The sequence below is a fragment of the Polyodon spathula genome, chromosome 6, assembly GCF_017654505.1.
Source record: "Polyodon spathula isolate WHYD16114869_AA chromosome 6, ASM1765450v1, whole genome shotgun sequence".
Classification (NCBI taxonomy): Eukaryota; Metazoa; Chordata; class Actinopteri; order Acipenseriformes; family Polyodontidae; genus Polyodon; species Polyodon spathula.
In genome coordinates, this window is record NC_054539.1 from 2,281,130 (window position 1) to 2,297,004 (window position 15,875).

The 15,875-nt window shown below is 40.6% G+C and overlaps 1 protein-coding gene across 2 annotated transcripts in view; it reads left to right on the plus strand.

Annotated features, from left to right (window-relative positions):
• LOC121316681 (protein kinase C epsilon type) overlaps positions 1–14,342 on the plus strand; it is a 163,359-nt gene extending 149,017 nt beyond the window's left edge. For both annotated transcript variants that reach the window (XM_041251737.1, XM_041251738.1), the window contains 2 exons: positions 5,707–5,853; positions 9,444–14,342. In XM_041251737.1, the coding sequence (XP_041107671.1) occupies positions 5,707–5,853; positions 9,444–9,590 (294 nt within the window). In that variant the 3' untranslated portion in view covers positions 9,591–14,342. The remainder of the gene's footprint in view (positions 1–5,706; positions 5,854–9,443) is intronic.
• Positions 14,343–15,875: the final 1,533 nt, after the last annotated feature.

Here is a 15,875-nt window from a genome sequence, read left to right on the forward strand (position 1 = left end):
CACTCCCCCTGCTGCCTCTCTACAGTATCCATCCAGACACTCCTCCTGCTGCAGTATCCATCCAGACACTCCTCCTACAGTATCCATCCAGACACTCCCCCAGCTGCCTCTCTACAGTATCCATCCAGACACTCCCCCCGCTGCCTCTCTACAGTATCCATCCAGACACTCCTCCTGCTGCCTCTCTACAGTATCCATCCAGACACTCCCCCCAGCTGCCTCTCTACAGTATCCATCCAGACACTCCCCCCAGCGCCTCTCTACAGTATCCATCCAGACACTCCCCCCAGCACCTCTCTACAGTATCCATCCAGACACTCCCCCCAGCTGCCTCTCTACAGTATCCATCCAGACACTCCCCCCAGCTGCCTCTCTACAGTATCCATCCAGACACTCCTCCTGCTGCCTCTCTACAGTATCCATCCAGACACTCCCCCCAGCTGCCTCTCTACAGTATCCATCCAGACACTCCTCCTGCTGCCTCTCTACAGTATCCATCCAGACACTCCCCCAGCTGCCTCTCTACAGTATCCATCCAGACACTCCCCCAGCTGCCTCTCTACAGTATCCATCCAGACACTCCCCCTGCTGCCTCTCTACAGTATCCATCCAGACACTCCCCCCAGCTGCCTCTCTACAGTATCCATCCAGACACTCCTCCCGGCTGCCTCTGTACAGTATCCATCCAGACACTCCTCCTGCTGCCTCTCTACAGTATCCATCCAGACACTCCTCCTGCTGCCTCTCTACAGTATCCATCCAGACACTCCCCCCGGCTGCCTCTCTACAGTATCCATCCAGACACTCCTCCTGCTGCCTCTCTACAGTATCCATCCAGACACTCCCCCCAGCTGCCTCTCTACAGTATCCATCCAGACACTCCCCCCAGCTGCCTCTCTACAGTATCCATCCAGACACTCCCCCCAGCTGCCTCTCTACAGTATCCATCCAGACACTCCCCCCGCTGCCTCTCTACAGTATCCATCCAGACACTCCCCCAGCTGCCTCTCTACAGTATCCATCCAGACACTCCCCCCAGCGCCTCTCTACAGTATCCATCCAGACACTCCCCCTGCTGCCTCTCTACAGTATCCATCCAGACACTCCCCCTGCTGCCTCTCTACAGTATCCATCCAGACACTCCTCCTGCTGCCTCTCTACAGTATCCATCCAGACACTCCTCCTGCTGCCTCTCTACAGTATCCATCCAGACACTCCTCCTGCTGCCTCTCTACAGTATCCATCCAGACACTCCCCCAGCTGCCTCTCTACAGTATCCATCCAGACACTCCCCCCGCTACAGTATCCATCCAGACACTCCCCCCGGCTGCCTCTCTACAGTATCCATCCAGACACTCCCCCCTGCTGCCTCTCTACAGTATCCATCCAGACACTCCCCCTGCTGCCTCTGTACAGTATCCATCCAGACACTCCCCCCAGCGCCTCTCTACAGTATCCATCCAGACACTCCCCCTGCTGCCTCTCTACAGTATCCATCCAGACACTCCTCCTGCTGCCTCTCTACAGTATCCATCCAGACACTCCCCCCAGCTGCCTCTCTACAGTATCCATCCAGACACTCCCCCCAGCTGCCTCTCTACAGTATCCATCCAGACACTCCCCCCGCTGCCTCTCTACAGTATCCATCCAGACACTCCCCCCGCTGCCTCTCTACAGTATCCATCCAGACACTCCCCCCGGCGCCTCTCTACAGTATCCATCCAGACACTCCTCCTGCTGCCTCTCTACAGTATCCATCCAGACACTCCCCCAGCTGCCTCTCTACAGTATCCATCCAGACACTCCTCCTGCTGCCTCTCTACAGTATCCATCCAGACACTCCTCCTGCTGCCTCTCTACAGTATCCATCCAGACACTCCCCCAGCTGCCTCTCTACAGTATCCATCCAGACACTCCTCCTGCTGCCTCTCTACAGTATCCATCCAGACACTCCTCCTGCTGCCTCTCTACAGTATCCATCCAGACACTCCTCCTGCTGCCTCTCTACAGTATCCATCCAGACACTCCTCCTGCTGCCTCTCTACAGTATTCCATTGCGTACTTTTTTAATATCCTCTTATTTGGGTTCCTTTCAATTATTCTAGTTTTTTTTCTAACACTTGGTGCATCCAGCTGTAATTTTAGGCCCCTGAATGGAAAATCTCAAGTAACAGCTATCAAGGGGACCGATATTACAGATGTAGATCCCTGGTGGTGATTTTTCACTTCTGAAATTCAGCTTCTCTATCTTGTACATCCTTTCTTTCTTAACCTCTCCTTCCCTGTCTCCTTTTAACCTCTTTTTCTCTTTCCCTCATCCCTTACCCTCTCCTTTCTCCTTTGCTTCCTCTTTAACCCTTTTTCCTCCATCCCCTTTTCCCTTACCCCCTCTCTCCTTAGCCCCCTCTTTTCATCTCCCATTCACTCCTCCCTTATCCCCCTTCCTCTCTCTCCCTCCCTTCCTCTCTTGTTTTATTAAATTAGATGTGATTAGCTGAGCAGTTCCCTATGGGAGTTCAGGCAGAGTTCAGAGTGCTACTGGTTACAGCGAGAGGGGCCTGGGATAAAATGCACTTCTTGTGGGAAAAGAACAAATTGTTTGTGTTCCTTGCTGGTTAGGATTTCATCAGCTCTATGCTGTTCCATTCATTGGGACATGATGAAGCTCCAGTACTTGATTCCTGGGGCATCTCCAGCCTCTGTGTGGATTGTTGTAGTATTCAGAGAGCCCTCATGAAACAGCATCTGTGTTGCCATAATTAAGTCTTGTGGAAAAACCAAGGGCTTTCTCTTTGCTAGATAGATTGCACTCGCTTTTCTCTGCTCTCATTTAAGGTGTAAAAGTGAGCTCTTTTACTCTTGTAAAGTGTGATTTCAGTATGTTTTTGCAGGAAGTCTGTAAGTCTTCCTTAATGTATTCAGAGTTTTGTTCCACGGTCTTATAGAGACAGACAGTTTATCTCTATGATACAATGGCATAATGCTTTAGCAGTGTGAGGCTGTGTGATGTGCCAAATTAAAATCTGTAAAAGATGTTGATAGATGCATTTATAACGTCTTGTCTTGGTTATTGCAGTTCTTTGTTTGTTGGTATACCTGCTAATAAACTCAGAAGGCTTCAGCTTGTTCAGAAGGCAGCTGCCAGGCTGCTTTCTCATACTCGTCGTTCTCAACACATTACTCCAGTGCTTCGTTACATTGCTTACTAGTGATCTACCCAATTGATTTTAAACTTGTTGTAATAATTTATAAGGCCCATCATGGATTAGGGCCATCCTACCTCCAAGTACTAACTCTGTATATTCCTAGTCGTTCTTTGAGATTCAGAAGCTGTAGAACTTTTACTTGTTCCAAAGTTGTCTTAAAACATCTGGCACCGAGCTTTGTGCTGTTGTGCTCCTCGGTTGTGGAACTCCATTAGTCAGGCTGAAACACTGGATTCTTTTCAATCTAAATTGAAGCATATTTTTTTAATGTGTGTTTAAATAATTGGTTGTGACTGGAGTGTGCACTACTTTGTTTTGTTTTTAACTGTGTACAGAGCTCTGGGGTGTCATGGTGTGAAGGGCGCTATATAAAAAAATATTTGTATTGTATTGTAGTATTTCATCAAGTGATACATAAACACCATTTACTGTCAGAAAAACATCATGCATTGTGTCGTTAGGATAATGTTCCCCTTTGGACCAATTTTCTCATTAGCATATTATTCGTGTGATTCATAGATCAGCATTGAGCCGTTAATTGACCCTCACTGGCATCATAATTAACACGTGCCTTAGACCAGGCGGAGAATGAGGTGCGTCTTAACGGTATCATTTCCGACCATATTTTTGCATTTAGAAACATTTATTTACAATAGTAATAATAAAGAAATGTCTAAGTAAGTAAAAAGATCTACAAGACCCAATGTATTACATATGATAAATAAATATATACATAAAAAAATATATATACATAAAAAAAATATACATCAAAAAAAGATATACATAAAAAAGTGTATTACATATGATAAATAAATATATACATAAAAAAATAAATGTATTACATATGATAAATAAATATATACATAAAAAATATATATACACATAAAAAAATATATACATAAAAAAATATATATACATAAAAAAAAAAAAATGTATTACATATGATAAATATTTGCATACTATTTTCTTAATGGTGGAAAAAATATGATACATTTCATTAATAACGATATAAAAGCCCGAAAACAGTATAACATACCAGATTTGAACGGGCACGTCCCTGCTTTCTTATAGGTAATTGTTTAGGCATGGGCAAGCAAACACAGTTCGCTGAGTACCACTTTTTACCCCATACCTGAAAATAACACTACACTGGTACTTGTAAGCACCCTAACGCTACACAATTTTCTATGTACATTTAAAAATGATTTATTTGTGTAAAGTGTGTGCAGTGCATGTAAGGTACTGTATAATATAGTATAGTATAATGCAGCACCATGATTTGTTTTGTGTACTATAGGCTACAGTAAATGAAAACATTGTTTATTTCTGTCATTTTTTTAAGCATTGTACATTATGTATAATGCAGCAGCATGATTTGTTTTGTGTTACCAATAGCCTTTAGGCCAAAGTAAAAAAAAAGTGCACTGGCTATTCATTTGATTTTAGTACTGTGCTGTACAGCTACAGCCAAGTGTCTCGCTTCACCTAGAATTTTACGATTGAGACATGATTAATATAAAAAAAAAAAAAATGATATGAACATAATTGTACTCTTTTATTTAACAACATATAACCAATGAAATTACAAAATTATATTGCAGTCTACCGGAAGCCGTAATATTAGTACAAGATTTCATGTTAGATTTCAAAATGTTACATTTTTTAATTTGTCAGGTTTTCATTAAGTATATTGAAAACTACAAAGCGGTGTGTAATTCAATATGTTGTAACATTATTATTTCATTCGACTTTATGTTAATTCTATAGGGTGATGCAAAACTTTTGGTCATAGCTGTATATGCCTATAATGTGCAAATTTATATTCTTACATAGGCTAATGTAATGTATATGGAGAATACACTAATGTTATTTCCGCGCAATTGATTTGTACATTTAAAATAAACTGAGCACTATAAATATGTGTATGTGTGCAATTTATCTGGACTTTTTTAACGTGATGTCTCAATATTTCGGACCTGTCTCCAGACGTGTTCCGTGGACGTCATAACTAGGGGATACGGTTCATTTGCATACCTCTGGCAATTGGTTAGGTCGGTAACAATCTGTGACAGTAAAATAACTAGGCAGTAGTTTTATCAGTCATGTGTTAAATATATTGCCCAGTCTTTTTTTTAATGGCCGGAAATTACCTCCATCCTTTATGAATGTGGCCGCAGGAGTGGAAGGGTCAACTTTGGCCACCCCTGCTTTACGTGGTTAAACCATCTTTCAAAAACAGAGGCAGGCCTTGCCTTGGTGCAAGCAATGAAGAATCATCCCATAGGCTCTTTTAACCCTCGTTCTAACTGTGTCACTGTATTGATTCCTGCTGTATTGATATCTGCTGTATTGATTCCTGTTGTATTGATTCCTGCTGTATTGGGTCTCCAGGTTGGGTGAATAGCCCTTTTAGCACATACTCAAGAAGCCCAGGATAATTATGTTTTTTTTAGAAACACAGCATCTTCTTTTTGATTTTATTTTCTACCCTCTTTTTCAGTTCATGACTAAGAGCCCCAATAAGCGCCTGGGCTGCGTGGTGTCACAGGGTGGGGAAGAATCCATAAAACAGCATCCGTTTTTCAAGGAAATCGACTGGGTCATGCTAGAACAAAGGAAAACCAAGCCTCCTTTCAAACCTCGAATTGTAAGTACGGCAACATCCTAAAAGCGGGACGATGGCAATTCATTTATACATGCTCACTAAAGGTGCGTGTGTGTGTGCATGCGTGTGTGTGTATACTTGCGTGTGTGTGTGTGTGCATGTGTGCGTTCATGTGTGTGTGCGTTCTCGTGTGTGTGTGTGGGAGGAGGGTGGCAATTCATTTATACATGCTCACTAAAGGTGTGGGGCGGGTGGGGATTGTAGGGGTGGATGGGTGAATTTTTAATAAGTACAGCACTGAAGCTTTAACTCCAGTCTAATTCCTGCTAAAAGGAAAGACAACGTATACCAAACAGCAAAGAAGGGTTAAATAATCAGGCTTTGTGAATAGGGCCCAGTGTTGGTGCTGAGATAAGCCTCTCTTTTAAACAGGTAATGCAAATCATTACTCTAAAAAGTTATTTGAAATGATTAATATGACTATATAAAGCAGTGCTTAAATACTTGTTTGAAAATCTAAATGTGGTGAGTCGATGCAGGACTACAAGGGCCTCAAACCGTGACTGGCACAGGTTCAGGGATCAGCATGCTGTAGAAATTGCAGAATTATTAAAAGCCAGGCTTTTTATTAATAAAATCATGTTAATATTTTCTAAAAAAACACAGTTATTGAGAGTCTCCTTTGGCATGAGCTGCCAACGAAGGCAAGGCAAAGGAATTGTTGGCAGGAGGTCCACCTGCAAATGAAGGAAATGAAACAGAAACGATTGAATCAGAATTCCTTAAATAAGCGAAACTGTGGCTCAAGCAAAAGACATTACATTTTCAGAATGAAATATTTTTTTGTGATGTATTTTCTTCACATGATAGCATTTATACGTGTGCATTGTATAGATTATAATACCCCTGACCTTTATGAAGGCACTATGTTCTCTGAGTTTTGACACTGTCCGCTTGTATGATACATTTGAAGTTGGTCACCGCAATAGTTTTCATTCACTTTCTGCGTGGTGCTGGAGGGTTCAATTCATTTCATAGGAATGAAGAGCATGCAGTGGTATAGATTACTCCAGATCTTTATAGGCAACTTTTCTCTCTAAGGGGCTTGTAAGAAGTCTGGCATGCTTTCTTATCCGTTTTAGAATTAAAACTAGTGTATTAATGTTGATATTAGTACAACTGCTCTAAAAAATCTCATACACCTGCTCTTTTACAAACCCGTGCCTTCTGTGGTTTTCTACGATGGGTGATGTTAGCATGGTGTGAATGAATTACTAAATGGCATTGCATAAAAACACCCAAATCCATGGCTCATACTTTGTAGACAGATGTAAACGAGGAGGTTCTGATCCTGATGAATTTTTAAGAACTCTAGTTTTGGAGCAATGCTATCTGCTGATTGTAAGCACAGCGATGGAAGGGAAAACGCAGTCACGTGCCAGGAATAGAGATTGTTTAAGGATTTTCCTGGCAGATCGATGCAGGAGATACCAGTGGCTAGATATGTATTGTCTCAATTGTTTTTGTTTTGCCATTGCGTCATAATGTTTGGCCGACGGAACTCCTGACAGTTCCAGATGCTTGCTGTTTCAGACACAGAAGCACAGAGGTTAGTGCGGTGAATGTTGAATCAAGTCTTTGTCCTGTAGTATTTAAGAAAGGCCACTGCAGACAAAAAAACATTAATGCAGCACCCACACGTCTGTTTAAACGCGTTATTTTTATACTCAACTTTACTATATTGAATATATAGACCATGTGAAAAGAATTTGGGTAAATAGTGTCACGGACCCTCACTAGCACTGACAACTGTTGATCTGTGTGTCTCCATAGTCTATCCTCAGCGTGGTAAATCCATTCCTCTATTTTGTTTAAAACATATAGTGAAAAAAAAGCAGAAGCCCAATGCAGCAAGTGGATTGGAAATTTAGTCAAATTTGAACTTCCTTTGAACTTTCATTTTACCAGTACCTGTAGTTTTCATTTACATGTTAGTCATTTCTGCTTGCAGGATGACTGGCTCAAAACACAAACAGTAACTAAATGAATATGCCATCTAAAATTGTGTTGTTTTATTACAAGTTGTTATTTAATTTTTTGCATTTTAAAGTATATAAATTACAGATTAAACCTAATCAGGGTCCTTCTGAACAAGGCTTTAAAAATAAACTTTCCCAAACGGGAGTGTAAGATCTTCTATTCAGTCGAACAGAAGCGCAGTCACTGACTGGAGCGGCTGCGCTTTTCCCTCCAGTAAATCTTGAAAGTTTTTCGAGGCGTGAGAATATCACAATTCTGTCTCATTGCGGTCGGTTGTAAAGCTGGTGAAAGGTGAACCAGAGAACCTTGGTCTGTGGTCAACCACAATTACCCTCTGCCCTTTAGCACGTTCCTGAGCTGTGTAGTGTGCACTGCCCCAGCCAGCTGCACCCCTGATGTAAAGATTCCCGTGCTTGTGCCTGCTGCTTCTTATGTGCTTTGTACATACACAGGGGCTGGATCTTTACAACAGAATATAGGGAATGACCATTTTATTGCTCTTGCTTTGTTGATCCATTTTTTTTTAACAATCTTTTAAAGCATTTAATGATCAAACTCACACCCTGTGATATTAGACATATGGAAAACCCGGGATGGACATTTACAGGATAGTTAGAGGGATTGTGGGACATGCCGTGGTCCTGCAGTAGACTTTGCTGTCTTTATATTACATATTTGGACACCATTATGATATGCAGTTCACTTGCATGCTGAATTATAGGGGCTGTAACTTCTTTTCAATATGCATTTCAACCATGGGGCTGTACAAACTCCGCAATGAGTCCTTATAATCACATAAATATCTGTATAAAATCAACAGTTTGGTGAATTGTACCAAAATGGAATCTGAACTTACCGTAACCCTGGTTCCCTGAAAGAGAAGACGACCACTAAAATATTACGTATGGGATATGCCTGCCTATTGGTAGATATTTTCTGAGCTGGAGCTGCCGATAGGCCCTTTCCTGGGGTGACACCCTCTGTCCCGCCTACAGAGGGATTCATTAATCAAACCATGGAAGCCGTGAGCATGACTGATGCAACCTCGCTTAACCATCGCTTTCTCATTCATAATGTGGACCTTTATCTAATTGCATTGAATTTTCACCAATATTCTCCAAACTTTTATTATAGACTCTTGTAGACCCTTCAGATTCCATTTGGGTACAATTCACCAAACTGTTGATTTTATATAGATATTTATGTGATTATAAGGACTCCCTGTGGAGTTCGTACAGCCCTATGGTTGAAGTCTATGTCGGAAAAAAATACAGCACCTAGAATTCACCATGCAAGTGAACCGCATACCATAATGGTGTCCGAAAATGTAATATAAGGATAGCAAAGTCCATTGCAGGACCACGGCATGTCCCACAGTCCCTCTTCAAATTGAAAGGGAACCCTACACAGAAGCTTAACCAGCAGTTCATTCATTTGTTGCTGTTTAGGTAATAAGATCTCAAGGTCTCCTCCCTTATTGTGGAACCCTTGCATGGTAAATGAAGAAATGGGTCATTTTCAGAACATTGATCTTGATCGTTAAATTACCTTTTTTGTTGATACCTTATATTTTTTGTCTTTTTTTTCTTCAGAAAACCAAAAGGGATGTCAACAACTTTGACCAGGACTTCACGCGCGAGGAGCCCGTGTTGACGCTGGTGGAGGACGCCATCATCAAGCAGATCAACCAGGACGAGTTCAAAGGATTCTCGTACTTCGGGGAGGAGCCCATGCCCTAAGACACAGAGCAGTAGCCACCAGGCCATCAGCTCCTCCTGTGAGAGTCCAGCAGTGAAAAGTAATACCAGAGCAAGCTGAAACGATCAACTAATCAAGTATCAAGCTTCTGCCATGAAGCTCCACTCACCAGCTCAATGGGGTTATTAGGGGTTTCACTTTCAGGCTCCATTGTTACTGTGTTTCAACAGTGGTTAAAAGACTATCTATCTCTCTCACTATCTATCTTTCTCGCTCTGTCTCTTTCTCTCTTTGTTACAAAGTTTTGCAGACGTAACACACTGCCATAGAGAAGAAAGTGACTAAAGAAGCAGTCCAATAGCATGTATTGCTTGGCAGAGCCGGTCTGGTTAGCTGCATGCAGTAGCTGCTCATGTTTCTGTTCTGACAGTTACAGCTGCTACTCTTACAATAAGGATGCAGTATAGTAGCAGTGCCACTGTCTGGGTCTTCTCTAACTGGGAGCATTTGCCCCACAACAGTCGTTTATTTTTCCTTAGTGATGCATGAATCTTACATAAAGTGGCTAGTCTTCTGTAGTGAAGGTTTGTGTCCAGGCTAGTTTAATTACAGCCTGAGACTGATGTATCACCATCTTGTATTTGCACTGTTGCTTGAGTTCCAATTAGATTTTTTCAAAAAGCATGTAGTCTTTGACATTATTTTGCCTTGAAAAAGATGGGTGTTTTACTAAGCAGACATAAAAAAATAGAAGTGAATGTATATAAGACATTTTAATTGAACATTGGACAAAATAGGGTAAAGGTTTGGAGGCAAAGGTGACTGAAAGCCCAAATAAAGTAGAATTTGTGATGATTCTTTCCAGTGACCTAGAACTAACCATCCTGCAGAGTAGCGTGTAACTGGTAGTTGCTAGTATTGGAATGCACCTTTGTATTGTACAGTACTAATGGGTCAAAACCAGCTAAGAGCAGAACTCATACACACAATACTGTACAACAAGACTCTGTCAAGCACGTTATTTTATTGTACAGTATTGCACCGGAATCCTTTGTTTTGATTGTGTTTTCCTTTGCGGTGTGTTACTTTGGCACACTTCTGCAAACTCATACGATTGTACTACTGGCCTTTTAATTTCAGTTGATTTTTTACATGATACCTTTGCGTTAAGAATAATACAGTCGACTGACCTTCACGATGTATTGCATTAATGGAGCAGCACGAGAACGTCTGTCTGGAATACACCACCTTAACCACATTGATTGTACAAATAAAAAAAAAATTGGAACTCTATGTAGCAACAACAGTGAAAATGTGACTATTTGAGTCTGACTGTATCATACAAAGTAGACGTATATCTAGAGGATTGATCGTCACATGTTACAGAACTGACCATTATCATGACGGTGTAGATATTTGCCTTTGTTTGCTGGGTCGGGGTAACTTGTGGACAAATTTAAAGTTACCTACTGTAGATATGCTAACAGTGTTATTGTAGTTTATTTCTAAATATTGTGTGATTTTGTGTGTGTCTCTGCATGTGTGTACAAGTGCTCCTCCAAGCCTTTTTATGTTGTTGTTTGTTTGTTTGTTTAGTTTTGTTTCTTTTTTTAAACGATTTTACTGGACTGTGTAAGTGTGCTGTTGCAGGAGTCTTTTACCCTACATGTGGATTTCCTGCTGCACAAACAGACGCTTTACTGTGAGTGGCAAAAGTAGAGCTAAAAGGAGTCTTTTGCCTTCTCTGCAGGTGATACTTTGTATATAATGTTTGCTGCAAGGCCTGTGGAGTTCTTTTGAACTATAGAGGTATCAATCACTGCATGTTCAGGCATAATATATTATATATTAGTCTATGAAAAAAAGGTTATGTGCAATACTATTAATGTGTTTTTTGTATTTGTATATTATGTCAGAGTACGTTTTGTTTTTTTGGAAGGGTCATGAAAATTGTATAGGGTATATATTAACCTCTACTGGACCTCTTTTGTGTGTGTGTGTGTGTGTGTGTGTGTGTGTGTGTATGTGTGTGTGTATATATATAAATATTCTTTTTCAGACTAGTGACAGTGTGATGACAACTTTGATAAAGAGATTAAAGAACTGGTGGCAACGGCAAACAAACGTGAATTTAGCATCTTGAACACTCCAATGGCATTCCTGCTGAGGATTTGGGATGGTCTAGTTGTGCATGGCAGGTTGTGTGTGTGCGTGCGTATGCGTGTGCTTGTGCGTGTGTGTTTGTTTCCAGTCTGTTTAGGGCAGCTGATGCAGAAGGGTTGCTCAGCATCCATCTCCCATCCCATGAGCAAAGAGCAGCTCTCCAGTTCACAGTATTTTCCTGCATGTAAGCTTCTGCTGAGTAGTAGAATGTTAGTATATTGATTTAATCAAGGGGGCTGGACATATGATTTGATACAAGTTGAATGATTATAATTATTATTATTTTTTTTTTACTTGAACTTTTTCAGTCCCGGTGGGACCTTAGCACCATATGTTATCAAATGCCGATGGAAATCAAATTGGAACCTCACATTTTCTGACCTGGAAAAACAATTGTCAGAGCGATGGGAAGATTTTACAGTTTTCATGGTGACGTCATGCTGAAGTCACATGTGTGAGTTTGTGACAAAAGCATTCTACCAGTATGTGAAAAATCTGTTCACCTACCCAGCACCATGAGAAGAAAAGAACATGTTTGCTGATCAGAACCTATTTGGTTGCCTGATTTTAGGATGTTTTGTTGTTTGTCTAGAAATATGCAGTACTGACTATCTTACCACCAATCATAATAGTGTTTTAACAATGTCAGATAGCCTGCAATCGACCTGCAGTTGCATCCCCTGAGCTCAGCACTTTTAAGAAACCATTCAAGCTTTCTTATCACGGGTATTTCCTTGCAGAGCCTCTTGCAGTCAACAGTCAAAACCCACCCAGAAACAGTGTGTTTTTATTCCAGGACAAGACCCGGCTAAACCGGACAACATCTTAATGCATTGTGTAACTACTGTGATTTCCATCCATTTCTCAGGCAGTGAAGCTGAACAGCAAACAGGTGATGCTTTGATGACATAAGCTTTAAGCAGGCAACCCTACAACCCTTTCTCTCGCCCTCCCCCTCTAACCTGTGTAGCTACACACTCAGAACTGCTTCAATGCAGGTTTGCATCCACTCTGGTGTTGTATTGAAACCAGCCCTACAATTACATAAGGGTTATGGCACCATTGTCCTTATAACAGCTTTTAAAAAGTACAGAACAACACACGCACGCATGCATGCACGCCTGTACGAACACACACACACACACACACACACACACACACACACACACACACACATATATATCTATGATAGCGGTTTGCTATTGTTTAATACTAACACTGCATGAAAAATACATCAACTATATTTATCCCAGTTGTTTATTAAAAAGCAATATAAGCATAGTCGTGCATACTTAAATTTGAATGTTAGGGCAAGTCACAGGAACTGTTGTCATTGCAAGTAGTTGTTGGATTATAATTTTCATATGAACTGACTGCTGCACAGAAGCACTATGGGAAAGGTTTGAAGCTGTAATGCACTAGACGAGACACCAATCTTTAACAAATCCCCTCCCAGATTGTATTAATTAAAAGCTTCTCTTGAATAGTGCTATGTAAAGCTCGATTGCACGTCACTTGATTGTAATCTAGCTGTGCAATACCAGCCCTTGGCAGTCTTGACAAACCTTGATCCAGATCTTTAATTGGACTTTTAAGTCATCAGTAGTTACTTAAGTTTGGTTATCCGTTAGCTGAATAGTCTAAACATAGGCAAGTAGATCCCAATAAAGAAGCCTTTTTTTTATACAAGACAATCAAAAACACAACACCTTTGTTATTTCCCTGATCCACAGCAACATTCAAACAAACTTTACAAAATGTTCAATTAAAAGGCTTTTAGAATGTTAGCACACATTTTTGCCCTGCACTCTTCGGAGGTTTGATTGAATAATGCCATTAGCCCTACTCTATTATTTGATTGAATGTACCCCTTATCTACTCTGACTGCTGAAACGGGCTTGGCGAGATGTACCAGGCGTTCTTATTAATACAATAAAAAGCGAGAGGTATTTTCTTTCTTAGTTGTTCTTTACTAGCAGTTTAGTTTAAGTTGCAACCCCATTCATGTGTGTCTGTTTGTTTGTTTTGGTTTACAGTTCTTGGGGTTTGTCAGTCTCTCTTTGTACTAAGTGTTTAATGTATTTTGTAATATATGAACATAATGTTACATGCCAGCCTTTTCCAATACAACAATGTCCGTCCTCCTTCGGAGATATAAATGCATCATGCCAAATTGTATCTCTGTTGTCTCTTAGCTTTTGTAAAGAAAATTATAAAAGGATATATATATATAGTGATAGAGTAGGGGGAGGATAATGAAAACGTAACCCTGGAGATAAAGCAGGATACCGGAGGTATTCTAGGGGATGTAATCCTGTACCTTACTTTATCAGAGGCCGATTTTTCAAAACTTGTAATCTGTTTTAAAGTGATCCTGATATTGTAATCCTATATTTTGTAATTGAGATAACTTTTATCTGGATCATTTTGATCCATTTTTTCAGAAAATGGCACTGCTGGATTACATTTATCCAGATTACAAAAAATTACGATTATGAATTTAAGTAATCGCCATAAAATATAGGATTACAAAATCCTTTTCCATCAAGATTATCCAGATTTAGAAAAACCTGCTCCCCCTACTTTATCACTTATATAAACTCTGTGTGCGTATATATATATATTATATATATATATATATATATATATCCTTAGATATATATATAATATATTATATATTATATTAAAATATACTTTAGACAACAACTTAGTAACTCCTCAATGCCTCTTGTGACGACTTTTACTGGGAGAAAAATTACCTCAAAATTAGTGCAAAAATATGTCTGGCTGAATACATATATATGCATATGCATACATAATACATACATACATACATACATATACTATATACATATATAAAGTATTTAACTTTTAGTACCTGTGTTGTGATGATTTATTTATGTTTTCCTTTTATGGGTGTATTTGGAATTTCTTGCCATCCATTAGTGTTATTTCATTGTAAGCATTTTACTGTGTGCCAAATGTACTGTATTTAAAAGGATGTGAATGTGTATTATTTGTTTTGGAACCTATTAAATACTATAATGTCAAAAATAAATTGCTGCTGTGCTTTTAATTTGAGTCCTGAAAAGCTACATATGAAACCTCCTATATGCTATGGGCATGTACCCAGGTCTCATGAAACTTCCTATATGCTATGGGCATGTACCCAGGTCTCATGAAACCTCCTATATGCTATGGGCACGTACCCAGGTCTCATGAAACCTCCTATATGCTGTGGGCACGTACCCAGGTCTCATGAAACCTCCTATATGCTGTGGGCACGTACCCAGGTCTCATGAAACCTCCTATATGCTGTGGGCACGTACCCAGGTCTCATGAAACCTCCTATATGCTGTGGGCACGTACCCAGGTCTCGTGAAACCTCCTATATGCTATGGGCACGTACCCAGGTCTCATGAAATCTCCTATATGCTATGGGCACATACCCAGGTCTCATGAAATCTCCTATATGCTATGGGCACGTACCCAGGTCTCCTGAAACCTCCTATATGCTATGGGCACGTACCCAGGTCTCATGAAACCTCCTATATGCTATGGGCACGTGCCCAGGACTCATGAAACCTCCTATATGCTATGGACACGTACCCAGGTCTCATATGAAACCTCCTATATGCTATGGGCACGTACCCAGGTCTCATGAAACCTCCTATATGCTGTGGGCACCTACCCAGATCTCATATGAAACCTCCTATATGCTGTGGGCACCTACCCAGATCTCATATGAAACCTCCTATATGCTGTGGGCACCTACCCAGGTCTCATATGAAACGTCCTATATGCTGTGGACATGTACCCAGGTCTCATGAAACCTCCTATATGCTGTGGGCACGTACCTAGGTCTCATGAAACCTCCTATATGCTATGGACACGTACCCAGGTCTCGCCTGGTCTCATAATGTGTAATGAATCTCTTAATTACAATACTATATTATACTAGGACATTAAGGGATAACTTTAGAAATACTAAAAGAATTCAATGACAAGCGTTTCAAAGTCTTCAAAGAGATTGAAAACGGCTGCTAGTCCAAGTTGAATTTATTATGTTTATTTTATTATTTCTCTACCACTCCTCCAGTTGCCTGTAAAGATAGCTTATCAATTCATCTCACCCTGACAAATACATATCACATACACATCAT